Source organism: Podarcis filfolensis, assembly GCF_964270895.1.
Source record: "Podarcis filfolensis genome assembly, chromosome: 12".
NCBI lineage: Eukaryota > Metazoa > Chordata > Lepidosauria > Squamata > Lacertidae > Podarcis > Podarcis filfolensis.
In genome coordinates this window covers 20,168,042-20,188,009 of record NC_139614.1, presented here as the reverse complement: position 1 = coordinate 20,188,009, position 19,968 = coordinate 20,168,042, and the positions used below count along the sequence as shown (strand labels likewise).

The following is a 19,968-nucleotide window of genomic DNA, read 5'->3' as shown; positions in this document are numbered from 1 at the left end:
CCTGGCACTGGGAAAGAGGAAAGAAGTGGTTATAATTCAAACTGCTATCCCTGTCGCCAAACTCAACACATCTCATTGGCGTCAAGGCAATTAACACTACCAAGACTTGTTCTTCCTATCTTGTGCAGACCTATGGAGCACAGTTTATACATTAACATGGCCCTACCTTGGAGAAGGAGAGTGTCAGCACCTTGTCCCCAACCCTTCTAAAGTTTGAATGCAAAATTAAGCATTCTTACAAAACTTTATATACAGATCCTGATTGTCTAGACCTTGATAATGAATTCTAATAATCCACCAAAAAGCATACATGCAGTCACTATGTTGCACTTTATCTTGCACTTCTTTATGCAAACAATATGTATGAGAACAACAGGGCAATATTACTCTCGATCAACCTGCTGTGGAGGTAAGAAATTATTTTGCACAACTGCTGTATGCATACTTTCTAGTGGATAAACAACGGCATCTCTCACAACATTCTAGTACAGAGGGGACAAAAGATAGAAAACGCCCAGTTCTAATATTGCAACTTTCTCCTTGCTCCCCGCCCTTAATTCAGACTAGACCAAATAAACATCAGCTTTAGTTTCCACTGTTTCATGCATGCACAGAAATAACAAATTAAAGCCCAGGCACTTGCTTCACAAACCACACACAATGATTATACCAAAATCAACTAAGAGTTTTGTGGTATCTCAAAGGCCAACACATTTATTATGCCATAAGCTTTTGTAGATTAAGAGTCCAGTTTATCAGATGCATGAAATGTAATCCTCAATTGGCAGGTATTTATTACACAGATGGGAAGCGGATGGTGCTGTGCGTTAAACCACAGAGCCTAGGGCTTGCCGATCAGAAGGTTGGCGGTTCGAATCCCCGCAAAAGGGTGAGCTCCCATTGCCAACCTAGCAGCTCGATAGCACATCAAAGTGCAAGGAGATAAATAGGTACCGCTCCGGCGGGAAGGTAAACAGCGTTTCCATGCGTTGCTCTGGTTTGCCAGAAGCAGCTTAGTCATGCTGGCCACCAGTGGCGTAGCGTGGGTTGTCAGCACCCGGGGCAAGGCAAGTAATTTGCGCCCTCTAACCCATGGATTTTAGTAGGGGCAGAGAGCTGTGAGTGCGAACGCCCCCCCCAGATGTTGCGCTCGGTGCGGCCGGCCCCCCCCTGCACCCCCCATGCTACACCACTGCTGGCCACATGACCCGGAAGCTCCCTCGGCCAGTAAAGCGAGATGAGCGCCACAACCCCAGAGTTGTCTGCGACTGGATCTAATTGTCAGGGGTTCCTTTACCTTTATTACACAGATGCATAAGTGTAAAAGTTGGAGTTAAACAGCAATGAAGTAGAAAAAGGATGCTCTGTGATAATTTGGTTTTTACTTTTTTTGCATTTCATTGCCATTTGACTCCCAACTATTACCTTTCCCACTCTTTTATGTCCATGTGTATAAATACCTGCCAACTGAGGATTACATTTAATCCACAAAAGGTTGAGCCATAATAAATTTGTTAGTCTTTATGGTGCCACAAGACTCTTCTGTGTTTTTACTGCAGGGAGACCAACACAGCTATCCCTCTGGAAATGATTATAACTTCACTCCAAAATTATTGTTATAAAACAAACACATTTTAAATCTATTTTTTTAAGCCAAACAGTTTATAGGAACAAAGTAATCAAACTAGGGTTCTTCCCTATATATCTATATCTAAATAAGCTCAAATATTCTTTACAATGATTGGGATGAAATGCAAACTAAAAAAAACCCTGGGGAGGAAAGCAAAGCAGAGCTGATGTGCCCCAAGGGCTATAAGTTAATTTTGCTTGGTGCAAGGAACCTTGATAAAATGGATCATCGGCTTTTATTTATTCATTCAAAAAGTCATTATGGCTGTTAGGAAAGTCTTAAGAACTTGACAGCCATATAAACACATGGAGCAAAACCCCAGAATCATACAAACTACAAAAAATATTTTAAAAATAATTATGGGGTAAATTAAGCTTGATTGGCAATGGTCATAATTCTTCATAGCTTCTGCTGCAAAGTATGGGTTTGGATCCATCCAAACCCATCTCAGTCATAGATGGGGCCCTCTTTTCTCTCCTCATGGTGCTTGTGTCTGGGATAACCCAACAAGGTAATATCCTTCAGTACAAAACTATTAATCCTTACCCCAAACAGACTGTCTCTTTTAGCTGTAACAAAACCAGCATCATGAACCATGCAAATCAAACTGAAATACAACATTTCCAATACATATATAATGTTCTATCCTGGTTTTGCCATATAAAACTTGGAAGATACAAACTGATCTAAATTATTGTAAAATATGTATTGTTTTCCAGATTCTTGATTTCAGTGCTCTCAAGTTCACTTACAGTAAAAATTATTTCTTTATATAACTGCAGCTTATACTGGGAGTGCTACATAAAGGTACAGATATAAGCAAATATAGCTTAGCATTGCATCATATCTACATTTGTGGACAAGCTGCAACTAGATTGCAATAAGATACCAAAATATGTAAAATGCTGCCTCTTCAGATAACTGACTTGCACGTCTCCTGCCTTCACGTTATCAGATAGTTTTGTAAAGTGACTACATTTCTGTGCACAGTTCCAAGTAAATCTCAAGGGAAGACAGTAAACTTACTTATGAGTAAACATGCATCACGTTGTGTTACATATTATCTGAAAATGAGCAGTTTAAGAACAGTGCACAAAGGACGCATATATGCATACAAGCAATGTATATATTCACAACATGCGTCCTATTCTTTCTCTGGAAACCTCCCTTTTTCACAGGATTCTCGCACATTTTTCCATCCAGGTACTGAGCTGAATGTGACCTCCTTAACTTCAACGTCCACACATGCATCCAGAAATCTAAGGAATGGGTGTGCACAGTTAAGTCTTGCAAATATACTGCTGGAATAGTTTATAATTCCTAAAGATAGTAGTGATTGATTCCTCTATAAAAGCCACACTCTAGTGATCTCTCTGAAGCTTATATATCATATTTTTCCATTTATAAGACTAGGGTTTTTTTCCTAAAAAATAATGTCAAAAATTAGCGGGTGTCTTACACTCTGAGCCATCTCCCCCCATTTTCTTAAATCTGAGTCCCCCAAAACAGTCTTATACATGGGGGTGTCTTATAGACGGAAAAATATGGTACTTCCTAAATACCTAAATAAACTTATTCTAAAGGACTTTCAGAAAGGGAAGAAGATGGGTTGTATATAATGGTGCTTCTCTGCTGATGGAAAGCACTTTTGATTCAGTCAGTGGAAGGGGGAGAGGGAAGGTGATTTTTCATGGATTCCCTTTCTCTCTCCCCCCCCCACAGCCCCCCGATCTCCCCCAGAGAGTTGGGGGGACCCTTTGAAGCAGCATGAAAGGTGTTATAGGAAATAGGGGACACTGGCAAAAACCACTTTCCTTGGCGATTCACTGATGGAAACCTCTGCTGGATCAGAGAGGCTTCTGTCAGCAGAGGCACATGAGCTATATTTTAAATGTATAAAATGTCCATTTTGATTATAAATTATTTATATGAAATTGTTTTACTATAGGCAAGATAATTCTGAGTAACAAAAGATCCAAGCTCAGACAAGATTTATGTGGAAACAAGACCCATCCATTCCAGTACGATTCACTTCCAAGTATGTATTTTTAAGGCTGATATCCTAAACACAATAAAAATCCAGCCACCCTACTGACCCAAATGTAATAAAACCTATAGATAAACCAACAATTCGGCTAGAAATAATCAGAGAGCTAGGATAGAAACTAATAAAATCTGTAGCTCAGGAAATGATCAACTTAATTCTTGTCCCTGCCACGGAATACTGAGGACGCCTTTGGTTTCCTCAAACCGACAGATTTTAGCCTCTATCTACAATATTTAAAATAACAAGATTGTCTTGTGTTAAACAGTTGTTCGAAAGATTTCTGAGCTAACATACTTTACACATTCTGAATTAAGATCATTTCAAGCAGTTCAATAACGACTTAGGAGGCTTTGCATCATATAAATTAGCCATTCGTTACTATTTACAAGTTATGCTTTAAATGTCACAAAAGCCCTTGCTTAGCTAGTATGGGAGACAGTTCCCACTTGCATTGCCTGTATGGTTGCCCAATGGTGCATGAGGCTATATTGTCTAATGCCTTCTACTCAGTGCTATTTTTCTAGAAAAAGAGGGGCCGGAACTCACTATGAATGCCTCCTTTGATCTCTTATAATGGCAATGGCGCTCAGCTGAGAGGTGCCTGGACTGAGTTCCAGTGAGTTCCAGATGGGGGGGGGGAGCCTGCCTCTACTCAGGTGAAACCTGAGTGTGAAGCCTCTTTTTCTATCTGACATCTCCACTGTTATTTGCTTCACTGTTCTGGGAAACTTGGCAAGCTGGCAGAAAAAAAGTCTGGAGAAAAGCCTGATCAATTTCATGAGCAAATGAATCTAATTTTTAAAATTGGGTATGTGGTTTGTGTGTATGCCCGCACACACACGCGCACTGTAGGCACAAGTAATAATAATATAATGAAATTTAGGTGAGGAAGTGTCAGTGAAATCGGCAACATTTTCCCTTCTTGGGTTGCATCAGAGAGCAAGTGGGTGGGGAATAGTGACTCAAATAGTCACTGGACACATGCCGCTGGTTACAGAAAAGAAAGGAGAAATCAGGTAATCTTGCTTGTCAACAGTGACCAAAGAGGTATTTCTATACAAGGAAGAGAGGTTAAAATATGGAAATGAGCCATTCACATAATGGAATAACACTGGGCACTGAACTAAAAGGAAGCACTTCAAATAGAAAGCACCTGTTCACAGGTGGCACAAAAACGACACCACAGGAAAGCTGAAATGCAATTGATGCGCATGCAGGAAGGCACATCTACAATATTTTAACAATCTGATACTAGCACTGCGTTTATTTCGTGAATGCACACCAACAGTGGGAAAGAGCTCAAAAGCACTTTTAAGTGGCATGTCTGGAATCTGTCTTGCCCATTATACTGTTATTATGTATTTGGATTTGTCCTAATAATTTTTTGTTTTTTCTTTTGTAGATGTTTAGAACACATCATACATTCACACAAAATACTGAAGTGACTCTTTATTTTTATAAATTAGCATACTAAACTAGTTTGGTTTGATATAACACAACATTCAGATTCAGCAGCAGGTGTGACCAAGTTTAACTACTGCCACACACCCAATGTGCTCTATTAACACAAGTTACAATAATGCAGTTCAAATATCTGACATAAAAAAGCACCGAACTCCAGCTTTGTATTGATATTATTTCAGTATGTCTTTCACAGGATTAAACCTGAATAGTTGTTTAATAAATCTACTACATTTTAAGGTCTGATGAGGCAGTAAATGCAAATTTGCGTTTTTTGGGCAAGAGATTCCAGCGGCAACAGTCTGTAGAACCTCAAATCAATGTTGCCTGTGGTGTTTTGTTATTTATTGCATGTTATGCTAAGTACCTGTGAAAGGGGACATTCCTTGGCCAATGAACTCTGGTTCATATCCTTCAGTAAGTCCTTCAGAGCATTTCTTACTGTTGTGTGAGACCATTGTTCAGGAGGCAAGTCTTCTAGTTTAGGGCAACTATTTGAGACATAGATTAGAAAAAGGATTATTACAAGATTGCATTCTGCTGCAGAACATTCCTTTAAGACAGACAGATTTCATTTTGTGCATCAAGCAGATGCATCTGGAGATTGCTCTCAGTCTCCTGATTGTTCCGATTAGTTAATTACTTTATACAACACATCTGCTGTATTGATGCATGAATTATACATCAGCTGCATGTGGCGACTATTTTTTCATGTTACTTCTACCTTCCTGCTCTGATGCGCTTGGTAAAACAATTTAAGGTGTAATGCCTTCTCACGACTGATCATGAAAAGAATTAATATATTAGCTTCCCCCACTTTTAGTTTAGCGAAATTTAAAAAACCTCGACAGCAACAATAAGAGCGAACAAGTCATTCTTTTTTTTTTTCAAAACGCACACAGATGGTGCTGTTCATGATATGCAAAAATATTTTTCTCTTAAGTAAACTTTATGTAAAATGCCTTCTTGTAATGCATCATTTAATTGACTAAAATGCAATATACTTTTAATGAGATACCAAAAGGAAAGCTATGAATCGCAGCTTTGTGAATATAAGGTTTCTACAATATTTTGGGGCGTGGGGTGGGTCCTGAAGAACTGCAGTAACAAAAGAATGCAGGTATTATTCTGAAGGGTGGCCTGCCTTAACTCAGCAGGAACTGAATATTCACAATATATCAAATTCTAGACTGCCACCCTGCGTGACATACCTGTGCAACTGGATTTTCAGTGTGACCACGTGATAAACATCCTGCAGCATGTCAGCTACTGTAGCATCAGGGGCATCTGTCACATAGGAGAGAGGAACTGGGTTCCATTTCCCAACCTGGATTAGTCCTGCACCAGACAGAAAGATTACAGGAAAAGAGGTTTCAATCGTGGGGCTGTTAATTTTAAGAAAACAGGTAAAAGAATCCATGATTACGGGATTCTTTTATATTATGCAGCTATTTTTAAAATTCACAGTCAACCACGTATGTCCTCTTCTCTTACATTAACAGATGAGTGGATATTGAGCGAGTTACTATACTGAAAAACAGGCGCTTGTAAATTTCCCTGTAAGAAACAATAAGAGATGGCTCAGTCCTGGGCGGCGGGGGAAGGTTAACTTTCTCATCTGCCCACCTGCTGAAACGTATCTCTTCCTTATGGATCTTCAGTGGCATAGATTATTAAGGATTGTTACTCCACCGAAGACATTTAAAAACAAAGCCATACTTGCAATATTTCACACGAGCAAAATATACGCTAAGAAAAATGCAATGCAAAATTTGAAATATACGTTTTACATGGCTGCCGATTATAAGCACTAGCACGGCGTATCTGAAAATAAGGAATACCCTGTCCGCCCAGTCCCCACACTAAAAGTAAATGAAGACTGTTTTGCAATTTATCAAGAAATGTTTACCTTTTGCTTGAGCAGCAGAGCTATGAGAATATCCAAGCGACAGCAATGCCATTTCAATCAGCTGGTTGAATAGCATGTCCTTCCTTACCAAAACAAATTCTGCATGCTCTTCTTTGCAATCATACTCAATGGAGTTTTCATAATGTTCCACTACACAGAAAACTGGAAGCATGGTTCCTGTAACACAACAATTTTAAGAAATCAAAATTTCCTTGTTACTTACATGTACTATCCGAATGGGTTGTCAAAGAAATGCTATGCAGCTGAAATCCTACCCAGAGATTCCTGCCAGATATAGGCTACATCACACGCATACATCTACAAAATGCTATGACAGGTGTATGTACAGGTCTTGGTCTGCTCTAGAATTCAGTACCTGCTTACAGAAACAGTGGGGTTGGCTGCAGAGAAATAATGTTGGTTGTCCTATCTGATTTGTTGTGAGCGTCTGCAATGTGACTACTTAAATACATACTGCAGAAGGCTTCAGAGCAAGCCATTGCAATGCCATCAACATAATTCTGTTTACAATAAAACTTCCCTAGTAGTGCCAAAAATACTGAATTACTAATTGTCACAAAATTTCACCTTTGTCTGGCTGTTCTTCAAATTTCACATTTACAAAACAGTGCAACCCCCCCCCCCAAAAAAAACCCAAACCCCACCCAATCTAATGCTAATTGTTTTTACTGTTTGGAAATAAGCAGGACACACTCAAGTTACATCTAACAAGATACACATTCTGGAAAGAAAAGAAAAGAAACACACACACCTACACAATTCTAATTATGTCACATTTACTGTAACCCAAGTTACTGCCATTATATGTACTTTGAGCAGCTAACTAGTAAAAAATAAAATACTGTGCCATACATGTGTGCACATAATTAACTTCCCTTTTTCTTTTTAAATTAATTTCAAGGGACTATTTTTACATTGCTGTGGTCCCAATGTATCAAGATGAAGAAAAGGTTTATAAATCATACATCACATCTCTCATTGATCTCAATGAGATGACAGCATTGCCAGTGAAACAGGCTAGGCCTTTTTTAAACATCGGAATATTTGTGGCTCTTAAAATTTCGCTTTCATTTGAGCTAGATTTGGAGTAATAGCCCACTGTTCACGCAGCACCGTACAAGTATCACTCACTTGCTATAGGAAGGAGCTGTTCTTGCGAAATTACAACTGATGACTTAAATGAGAGGGAAGTTGCATGTAAATATAAACACCTACATCCCACTAAGCCAGAGGCAGAACTCTGGCTACCTACAGTGATGCAGATCAGACCCTTTTACTGACAAGATCTGAAAGGGTTAAACAGCCGCTACACGGGAGATGTCTCATGGCATAGTGCCAGGAGGGCATAATCTTTAGCATAAATGATGGCAAAGGTTACTTTAACAGGGCGCCCAGGATCGCCAATTAGTCCTACAACGTTAATGCCTCTGTAAGCACTGCCCTATCTACATTTACAGAAGTCATCCAATCCTGGAAAAGGTATATAACGCATACTGCACTTGTAAAAAGTGATTTATCGAAGACACTGAGGTAACTTGAACTATAGAATCTCTTTGTTCATTTTGTTCTCTTACACATACAGTAGCAGATTACAGTGAAAGGCTCCATTTGAATTACCTCTGCACTGAGCAGTTCACCACCAGAGAAATCAGTTTGGCAAATCAATCCTTTCAGGATTGCTCAGCGAGATGTACAAGCTTCTCTTGGTTTGCTGAATAGGTTCAGCACAGACCACAAAGCTAAACATTTGCCAGTAATTTGCATCTTATAGCAAGATGCTTCAGGAAGTTGTTTTTTGTTTTTGTTTTTAAAAGACTAGAGCATGAATATTATAATGTAAATTGCTGGTTTCTTCCTTGGTTCACTTGTCAGAGCTTGGATAAAATCTGCTTCACAATATGCTTTGACCCATCACTACCCAAACACACAAAGCATGGGAGTAGGGGACTGGATGGGATTGGAACAACTATTAAAAGCCTAACTGCAGAATCTGCACAGATTTTTGCATGCTTTAGAAATACAGTATCAACTTGTGCTTACTCTATGCTTCCCTCCTACTGACCGCAAAGTAAGAAAATTACATTATTTGGGGGCGGGGAGTAGACAGCCTCCCAACTAAAGCACCCTGGATTTACCACCAGCTGTGCTAAATACAGATTTATTGTGGTATTTTGTATTATAATGGGAAAGTCAGTGTTGTTATTGTGTGAAAGGCCTGCAAGCTCCAGCACTTAAAACACAAACGCCCTTCGCAAAGTAGCAGTGCCTCTTCTTGACTACTCTTTTGATATTCCCCTGTAGCTACCAAAAGGTATCATCTGACTACAGATGTTAAATCTCAACAACCTGTCACAAGTGCCCTTCTATTAAATGTGAAAAATGCTAGACAGGAGACCACAATCTCAGCTAGCTGATCACTCTTGCAAGTACTTGGCAAGATCTCCAAGTGCAGCAACTTTATAACCTTCTAGTATTAAAGGGGAAAGCACTGGTCAGTGCTCAATGCTAAAAATACAGCATGATTTAAACCTGAAGGCAGTGTTAGAGGTTTTGCCGAAGGTTTATGAGTCTATGTAAACAGCACGTCTGCCATAAGAAGCAGAGAAGTCTGTAGAATCCTTGTCTAAAACTGTCCTGGCATTAAAGTTTGCTGTGCAAATATCACATAATACCAGAGACAGCTGAAATCTCCTATTTAGGAATTTATGGAACTTATATGTTTGCAGGCGTCAGAAAGTCTTTTTTATATAGCCCCAGTGCTTCACAGCATCATATTAATGCACTCTGTTTAAAAAGCAGCAATAAATTATATTTTTAATGCCTTACCCTGGCTTTCTTAAGATGCATACATTCTTGGCAAACAATCAATAAATAGGGTAATCATGAGCAGAGGCCAAAGAATTTGCTGAAGTGCTGTTTTTCCATTTTTAATAGATACAGATCTAACAATACGGACTGCTGTGTCTGTTCATTCCAAGATCAATATATTCTTTGTTTTCGCCAATCCAAGGAAAAAATAAATGATTGTATGATAAATGTTATGCATCAGAATGAAATGCCATTGCCTTCTAACTCTCTGTGTTTAATTGTCTTGGTTAAATTTTGTATTTTGCTTAGTAAATGCAAGAAGAAATCTGAATTATAAACTAGTAGCAATTATACTGAGAAAAGGAGTGCTAAAACAAAAGCCAAATTATATACAGTACATTTAGATATAAATTAACATGACTGTTGTGTATGATCCACAAAAATCATGTATACTATTAATTTTACTTTAAAATATTCATAATACAAGACATAACGCAGACACACACATACCACAATCAGTCACCGGCTCTAAAAGTGTCTCTTTCTTGTGAGAACGTCTAATTACAGCAAACCAGTCATTGAACAATATGACACCCAAGTTGTTCATTGCTCAGTAATGAATTGTACTTAAGGAAACAAAGTGCGAAAAATGGTCATCATAAAGGAGTTTTCCACTGAACACCAAAAACGCTTTACATCACTTTCTTGAAGCCAACTAGCAAATGCAGTCAACCTTCCAATTTTGGACTCTTGTCAAGAGTAGAAGGAGAAATCTGGCTTTTCAAGAACCTATTATTAATTCACAAGCTATAAAAGTGTTTTGCTCAATGCCCCACACAGAACGAGCTTATTACAAGAGTTATCTTTGACTGGTAGCAGTAGTACTAGGTTCTCAACAAGATGGGTAATCTGAAGGTAAGGAGTCTTTTTTCCCCTATTAAAAAGGACTCCACCCATAAAAATGCTCCACCCAATAATACAGTTCAACATTCCAAATGCCAGGATGAGATACACGTAGTACAGAAAGGTAGTACTGAAATACAAATTATTTTTTAAAAAAATCTTGGAAATATGTTTCTTCTAAAAGACACTATATTGTTTTTTTTAAAAAAAATAATGTTCCATATTCAGAATTATCGTGTTACCTTTTCTAGCATGTGTTTTCATCAGATGTCCAGAGTGTTTTAAAGGCACTCCTTGCATTTTAGTTCCTGTACTTCCAAGTCTTCCTCTTCCTAACGGGCTCCCATTCTGCTCCAAGCGGGCAATTTTGGCTGGTGGACCCTTCGGATCGCTTACATTGTTAGACATTTCTGAATGTTCTTTCCCCTGAGTTGTCTCGTTCAAATGATCCATACTCAGTCCCGCCTCTAAAGATCACCTGCCATGATTTAAAAAAATATATATGTGTTGTATACGCGTGCGTAGTTTTATGTAGGCAGCTTTACACATGTACATGATACATCTGTATAGCATGTTCACATAATATTAAATATGTACCTTAAAGAAAAATACACTCTCAGGAAATTTGCTTCATTGTCAAATTATCTCAAAATCTTAGGAATTTCTAAGCCTACTAAATACATTAACTGATTTACAGTATATACAGGATTTGGATCTTAAGAATTCAAGAGTGAGAATAGTAGGTGTGACTGATTAAGTAGCATTCACACAGTAATATACCCACTGCTATAGGTCTCTCAGGTGTATGTTGTAAGGTTATGCTTTTGCACCAAATTTCTTACTTTATCAAAATATTTCTGTTTAATAAAGAGAAGTCGTATATTGTTTTCTCCTTAGGAATAAAGAGGATAAGACTTTCAGCTAGGCATGCAACAGATCAAACTAGTAATATGATACATCCATACGTATCTTTTAATATATAAAAATACCCAGGTTCCCATTGCTCGACAGTCTCTGGGAATTTCTTTTATGTAGCTTAACTTTTTAAACTTAGGAATTAGGTTGATCGACAACAAATAAAAAGATGTAGGTATGTGTTTTCCACATTCAACAGCAGAGTTAAGAAATGCTAGGGCAACTATCACATCTTATAAAAGTCACGTGGAAAAAACATGTCTCTTTGGACAATCACAACTTTTGGGGGAAATAATATTACAAACCTTTCAGTACTTAAAGAAATCCCTGATACATTTTGGATAAATATTAGAACACTGACAAGAGATGTGAAATGAAATAACAAAACTACATACAACTTACGGTATATTCAGTACTGAAACAGACACCACTGCTTTTGAAATTTTAATTCAGTTCACCATGATTGCTAATTCGTTTTTAAATCGTCATGTTCAATGATACACAGTAAAAGTTACAGATAAGTACTGTTAATACTGACATGTCACAGAGAGAGGGAAAGAAGCTGTTGACTCCTTTGCAAATGTGTGAAAGGTTTCGATGGTACTTTCATTCTGGATGAATACTTACTTTAAAATATGGTCTCTGCCACCTTTCCTAATTAAGGTTTATCTACAATGCCTGCTTTATTATATATATATCCAGTATGATCTCTAAGAACAGGTGACCAGTCATTTATGAAACAGTACTTACACCACTGAGCATAAACACTCAAACATGGGGGCAGGGAAGGTACAATTAAATAGAAAGAAATAGACTTGTGAATACAGAATGCAGAATAAATCAATTACACTTCTCCAGTTCTGACGAAATCTTCATTTTGGTGAAGATGCTGTATATCCCTATTGTAATTTGTTTCTTGTTTAATCATACACTGCTTTGTCTTGCATGAAGACTGTGTTTATCTGAAGGTTTAGATGCAACCTTAAGAATGCCAGCTGAATAACTATAAAGTTTAGAATATAATGGTTATTTATCCTTACACTCTAGGGTGACATGCTGAGAACCAAAGGTTTACCGTTGATTGTGGTCCCATCTGTTTTTGGTTATGAGTCTCATTAACAATAAATATGCCTACTTTAATCACTTTTTTTAATCAAGATTATTCTTTTTCATTACATTAACTGCTATTTAACCCAAAACTGCACATCTAAATTACCAACATCTATAGCATTTGGTAGTGCTTCACCAGAACACTTTGCCTGAGATTCTAGTTTTTCTCTTGTACTCAAACAGGCAAGTCCCTGTCACTCTCTAAAAACTAACACTCACCTGCTAGAAAGAATAGCCATCACAAGCCAGCTCGCCATTACCTCCTGCCCAACCAACAAAAGTGATAAGATTACAATTCATTTAATGTATATTGCCTAAACACATGGAGCAGGTCGTTTTAAATTGGACTTCGAAGACCCGCCCACTATGCATCCTTTTAGCTCAGCCACCTTGTAAAAAGATTTGTGTCGCAAAGCAAGATTGTGTGCACATAAAACACCTAATTTACTAATTTTGAACTCTATGCTTTTAAAGTTCATCAAAACCTCCACCTGAAATAGTAATGAGCAACTGTCAGCATGGTTTGCCTATAACAACTCTGAAGATGACAGGGCCAAAAGCTTCTGCCTGCTTCACCTTCAAGCATTTGTTCTATGCACAAGTTTCCAGCACAAACATTAGTTTCAATGTACAATTTCCTAAGTGCACTACTAACATAGCAATATGACATTCTAAGCATTTTTCTTCTAAAAAAATGGAACTCAGCTGTCAGAGCCATCCTTCCTCTAGGAGAATGGAGTATTGTATTATACCTTCAACACTTCGAGAGTTAGCCCCCTCCCCTTTCTTCTCTTTCCCCTCCTCCTCTCTCCAGATAAAACCCCTTAATCACATTTAAGAGAGGCTCTGTTCTTATCCATTCCATATGGCTGTCATAATCCAGGCCAAGCTTTCACTGTGACCTTTTAAAGAGACAAAGAAGCAAAACACTATCTAGAAACAGGAACACTGCAGTTTTGAGCGAAATTTTATAAAAAAGACCTGAAACTCACCACTTCAAAACTTGACAGCATATAAATAATGGAAACAAAGGAGCTTTCCTTTGCACACCGATCTCTTGAAGAGGAGGAAGAAGCTCAAGTCTGATGTTTCCTAAGTCCTTTTTTAATCAAAAAAAATTAAGGAAACCTGGAGGATACCTCCCTCCCAAAATTCTATTTTTCTGGGGAAGGGGAAACACATAAGCAAAGCATCACAGCCATGGGAGGGGGAGGCAAGAAGCGGGGGAGGGGGGGAGGAGGGCAGAGGTTCCAATTAATGTACTGAGAATCGTAGTCTCTCCAATAACGGGGAATGAAAAAGTCTAAAAAATTAACCAGACAAGTGTAATGCTCACAATAATAAAAGTTTCTATTAAAGGAGAAGAAAAGTAAAACTGAGATAAGTGGTAACCCGTCTAACTCTGCTTTCAAAAAAAGTGTAAATCAGAGAATGAAGATGGGGAGGAAATGAAACAGCTTTCCTGCCTAATATTTCTGAAAACAGAAAATGTATTGATCTTGTCCCTTACAATTATTTTCTAATAAGACACAGGCACACAAAAAATAGAAGCTAAAGACATCCCTTCCCCCTTCCCCCCAAAAAACTAATCCAAAAACTTTCTGCATAAACCCTCCATAGAAAAAGAAACATAGCAAAAAAACGTAAAAAGGATATTAGAAAAGTTCCAGTAAAGGCACTAAAATTCAGTTTCACTATTGTCCTTGCTGTTCGGGGTTTTTTTTAATAATCACCATCATAATAATGCAGAAAGCCTCTCCTTCCTCATTAACCCAGAGAGATTGCGTTTGGGGAGGGAGGGGGGAGCGGAAGGAAACAGTCACCACCAAAAGTAAAAAAAAAAGAAAAAAGAAAATCACTTCGGAGAAGAGAATTAAAAAAATAAAATAAAATAAAATCTACTTCCGAAGACTTAGGGAGAAACGAAAGCTGGGGAGAGAAGATGAGAGGAGGGTGCAAGAAGGGAAAATCAGGTTACCCCAAATAGTAATAACAAAATAAATCCTGTGAGCTTTCAAAATTCTTGTTGTCCCTCGGCTGGCTATTATGGTTATTTAGGCCGGTTTGGTGGTTGTTGCTGGATGTTACAGGGTGGTGTGTCTGCGTGTTTGCGTGTGTGTGTGTGAGTGTGTGTCCCCCGGACGTTCGTTGCTTGCTTGCTTGCTCGCTCTCCCTCTCGCTCGCTCGCGCTCTCCCTCTCTCTCTCTCTGTCCCCATTAAATTATTAGTTGACTCATCACTCCTCCTCCTGCTCCTGCTGCTGCCGCCGCCGTCCCTTCTCCTGCTCCTTCCTCTATTGCTTTCTGCTCCTGCTGCTGCTGCCGCCGCCGCCGCCGCTTCTTCCTCCTTCTCCTCCTCCTCATTTTAATACAAAATAACACCGAGGGCCACCGGCTTTTCCCCCCCCCCTTTCTTTTTTTTAAATATGTATACAGCCCAAGACAGGAGGAGGACGTAGCCTCCCTGCTGCTGCCTGGAGCTCTTCCCCGGCGGCCCCGGATCATCCGACGCGTCCTGGGAGGGAGAGAGAGACACAGAGACAAGCAGGAGGAGGAGGAGGTGGCGGCGGCGGCGGTGGAGTAAACTGGGGCGGGAGGGGGGGGGGTGGAAGGGAGAAAGGACATCTAGAAGGGGAATTGGATTAAAAAAGGGGGCTGGAGGGTTAAGGCTGAAGGGGGAGGGGGTTAAAAGTGAGGGGGGGAGAAAGAGAGAGAGAGAGGCAAAGGGAGGGGAAAAGAGAGAGCCGAGGTGTGCGATTTCCGGCACAGGGCGCGCAAGAATTTGTAATCAGCTTGATTAGTGTGAGGCGGCTGTGCATTTATTACACACAATACCCAGAATAACAGGGAGCAATGCGAAAACTGGGAGAGGGGAAGAGATGCCGCCGGCAGCTGCACGAGGCGAAAACGATTAGGGAGTGCGGAACGGGCTGGCGAGAGGGACAGGCCAAAAACAGCGGCGGCGGTGGCAGAAGCGGAGGCCACCTTCCTTGCGCAACGAGAGAGGGCGCGCAGGGGTTGGAGAGTCTGTGGAGAGGGGAAGAGGAATCAAGGAGCCGGGGAAGGGAAAGCAAGGAACAGCAGGCGCTACTAGAGTCTTGCAACCGTGCGATAAACACACACACACACACACACAGAGAGAGAGAGAGAGAGAGAGAGAGAGAGGGAGAGAGAGAGAGAGAGACCGCCTTCCCAACATCAGCCCGGTAGCAGCCATGACCTAAGCAGGAGAGGGCAAGGGCGCACGCACGCCCATCGGGTGCCAAAGGCGAAGGGAGGCAACTCCGGTAGCGCACTCAACAGACTTGGAAACAAAGTAGGAATCGGAAGAACGCGGGCATCTGTGCGGGCAGCGAGATCGCCGGGGACCGGGGGGGGGGGAGAGAGTGAGAGGGAGAGCAGGTGCCTGCGAGGCACGGAAGCATATGGCTGGCAGTCATGGTTCCATAGCGAGGGAGACAGGATGTAGTGCGCCTGTGTATACTCTTGTTTGGGAGCGGGGGCGAGGGGGGGGGGGAACCTTAGAGGTGAAAGTTCTCCTTTCGAAAAGTTGGCAGGGTATCAGCAGATCTGCAGTCTACATGCCAGTTCAGGTGACCCGGCTCCAAGCAAATATTACATTTGGGCAGGCAACGTTGCCTGTTGTAAACACGGATGCGTGTGCACTGCGTTGTATTTCCATGGAAGTAGTTCTGCACAAAGAACAGGTTGCATTGAAGATGCTTTTTTTGGGAGCGTGCCACTAACAAGCAGAATAATTCGGATCTCTAGGACTGGGGTCTACAAGCCTAGCAAAAGCCAGATTGCGCCCATTTGTAGGGGGTCCTTAGCAACATGTCAAAAGGTAACAATTGGCAGTCATTCAATGGAGTCATTCCATATTGAGACTCCAGTGTACTTCTATGTCTGGTATTGTAAATAGTGATACTGTCCATAGTTAAGGTGACAGGTATCTTACATGAAGTGTCTTGCAGACTGTAAGTGCAAGAAACCTAGTAATAAAAATGGATTAACCAAGAGAACTTTCAGGCTTAAACCTAAGCATGTTTATTTGGATGTAAATCATGTTGGCTACAATAGGTTAAGTTGACATTTGAAGTCTTTTTCTATTGAATGGGGGAAATGGACAGGGTACCACGACACAGGAGTTATGATCTGACAGTGTAAGGAACTTCATATACTTCAATTTTTGTTTTGCACTGAGGGAGGGGTGAAAGTGAAGGCAGAGGAGCATTAAAACAACTCCTTAAAGGTGAAAGAATATTACAAGAATAGGACCCTTGTCATCCTGTCCCAGTAGTGCATTGATCCAACAGAGAGAAGGACTGAATACTGCCGTTTGTGATGAAAAGTTGGAAATGAACAATAGTACAAAGACAGTATGAAACTGGGCAGACATAGTCATCCTTAATAACCTAGAAAAAATGTCTAATGCTGTTTATCTTTGTTCACGTAAATAAATTCACAATAATAATGAACAGTCAAATACATGAAAATGTGGTACTGAACACTTTCCAAGTTAGAAAAGCTATTGGTCGCTGGTTGAAATGGAATTTAGTATACCTTCCACATTGGTGGAAGGAAGACCTGTGCTTAGGGACAGAAAAGTACAGAAGGTGGTAAATTATTTATTTGCAACTATAATAATTATAATTATGAGCACTATAATGCACATGCTGTACCAGCTAGAGAAGGAAGAAGACCACACTGGCAGATAGGAAGAAACAGTCTGCAAACAATCCAAGGGGATAGATGCTTATATACTGATGATAGGGGGTGGGGTGGAATACAAGTTCACAAACATGCTGGCTGTGATCCAGAGACCAGTTAAGCCAGACAACTTGAAATACAAGATACTTTCATCTTACTCCTTCATTCTTTAACCCAAGTACAGCAACATAATTAGCTTCTGGATCAGGCTAATTATTAATTGATGTGTATGACTGGCAGAATCTTTACTTGTGTTACCTCAAATGCAAATGTATTTTTAAAAAACAAGAAATGAGGGTGCTGTCATATAAACTTAAGGAGTTTTCCTAAATAGGCAACAGGAAGATGATTCTTTCATAACATGCACAATGAAAAATGCAGTATTATGAACTTTGAACACAGAAAAAGTACAAATTGGTAAATGCTCAGAAAAAACAAGTGTATTAAACGCACCCACACCTTACTATAACACCAGAACAAAGCATCAAAGTTACACAGAGAAATATAGGCTGACGTCTACTGAAGTAAACACAAATACCAAAGAGTGTGTGCAGAAAATGGTAATGGGGTGAAATGTATAAAATATTTATAACAGCTAGCAATGCACAGAATAGATTATTGTGTTAGAAATAAAGAGCATGGGGCCTGAAACATAACAGTGTTATACAACAGAGTTATTTCAAGGAGTGCAACTGAAGGTGGAATAATTTAACATTCAGTGCGTTTGTGGGCCTGCCCAGAGACACACAATATTTATTGCTGGTGACTTCACACATGCATCTTTATCACTCAGTATCCCCAACACATGCAAGTGATTACCTGCACCCACCACAGATCAAGCAATTGCATGCTTTTGCACCCCTTTGCATTATTTTACGAACTGTTATTACGTTGCAGTTCAGCTAATGACTATCCGGTGATGAGCTGTGTATGAGATCCCTCCCTCCGTGAGGGAGCCTTCCCAGACCCGCTGAAAGAGGCGGTTATTAAACCACTTCTTAAAAAACCATCTTTAGATGCGGCCACAATGGCCAACTATCACCCAGTCTCAAATCTTCCATTCTTGGGCAAGGTGATTGAGCGAGCGGTTGCCGAACAACTCCAGGCACGCCTGGAAGAAGCGGACCATTTGGATCCCTTCCAGTCGGAATTCAGGCCTCATCATGGGACTGAAACTGCCTTGGTCGCACTGGTTGATGATCTCCGGTGGGCTAGGGACAAAGGTGAGAGCTGTTTCCTAGTTCTGCTGGATCTCTCAGTGGCGTTTGATACCATCGACCATAACATCCTTCTGGACCGTCTTCAGGGGCTGGGAGCTGGGGGCACTGTCATACAGTGGTTCCACTCCTTCCTCCTGGGCCGTGTTCAGAAAGTGGTGGTGGGGGATGAGTGTTCAGACCCCTGGGCTCTCACTTGTGGGGTGCCTCAGGGTTCTGTCCTCTCCCCCATGCTTTTCAACATTTACATGCAGCCGCTGGGAGAGATCATCAGGAGGTTTGGGCTGGGTGTTCATCAGTATGCGGATGATACCCAGCTCTACCTCTCTTTTAAATCAGAACCAGTGAGGGCAGTGAAGGTCCTGTGTGAGTGTCTGGAGGCGGTTGGAGGATGGATGGCGGCTAACAGATTGAGGTTGAATCCTGACAAGACAGAAGTACTGTTTTTGGGGGACAGGGGGCGGGCAGGTGTGGAGGATTCCCTGGTCCTGAATGGGGTAACTGTGCCCCTGAAGGACCAGGTGCGCAGCCTGGGAGTCATTTTGGACTCACAGCTGTCCATGGAGGCACAGGTCAAATCTGTGTCCAGGGCAGCTGTTTACCAGCTCCATCTGGTACATAGGCTGAGACCCTATCTGCCTGCGGACTGTCTCGCCAGAGTGGTGCATGCTCTGGTTATCTCCCGCTTGGACTACTGCAATGCACTCTACGTGGGGCTACCTTTGAAGGCGACTCGGAAACTACAACTAATCCAGAATGTGGCAGCTAGACTGGTGACTGGGGGCAGCCGCCGAGACCATATAACACCGGTCTTGAAAGACCTACATTGGCTCCCAGTACGTTTCCGAGCACAATTCAAAGTGTTGGTGCTGACCTTTAAAGCCCTAAACGGCCTTGGTCCAGTATACCTGAAGGAGCGTCTCCACCCCCATCATTCTGCCCGGACGCTGAGGTCTAGCGCCGAGGGCCTTCTGGCGGTTCCCTCATTGCGAGAAGCAAAGCTACAGGGAACCAGGCAGAGGGCCTTCTCGGTAGTGGCGCCCGCCCTGTGGAACGCCCTTCCAGCAGATGTCAAAGCGATAAACAACTACCTGACATTCAGAAGACATCTTAAGGCAGCCCTGTTCAGGGAAGTTTTTAACGTGTGATATTTTACTGTATTTTTGGTTTCTATGGAAGCCGCCCAGAGTGGCTGGGGAGGCCCAGCCAAATGGGCGGGGTATAAATAATAAATTATT

At 40.9% G+C, this 19,968-nt stretch overlaps 1 protein-coding gene across 50 annotated transcripts in view; it reads right to left on the bottom strand.

Annotated features, from left to right (window-relative positions):
• SATB1 (SATB homeobox 1) overlaps positions 1 to 19,968 on the bottom strand; it is a 116,056-nt gene that overhangs the window by 74,448 nt on the left and 21,640 nt on the right. For 10 of the 50 annotated variants that reach the window (XM_083577858.1, XM_083577891.1, XM_083577852.1 and 7 more), the window contains exons 2-5: positions 11,022 to 11,257; positions 7,048 to 7,224; positions 6,350 to 6,476; positions 5,506 to 5,629 (exon numbers count right to left, since the gene is read on the bottom strand). In XM_083577858.1, coding sequence (XP_083433984.1) covers positions 5,506 to 5,629; positions 6,350 to 6,476; positions 7,048 to 7,224; positions 11,022 to 11,232 — 639 coding nt within the window. In that variant the 5' untranslated portion in view covers positions 11,233 to 11,257. Of the gene's footprint in view, positions 1 to 5,505; positions 5,630 to 6,349; positions 6,477 to 7,047; positions 7,225 to 11,021; positions 11,258 to 13,023; positions 13,068 to 13,796; positions 16,079 to 19,968 lie in introns of those variants that run through there. The other 40 variants (XM_083577896.1, XM_083577848.1, XM_083577850.1 and 37 more) reach the window with 17 other exon arrangements.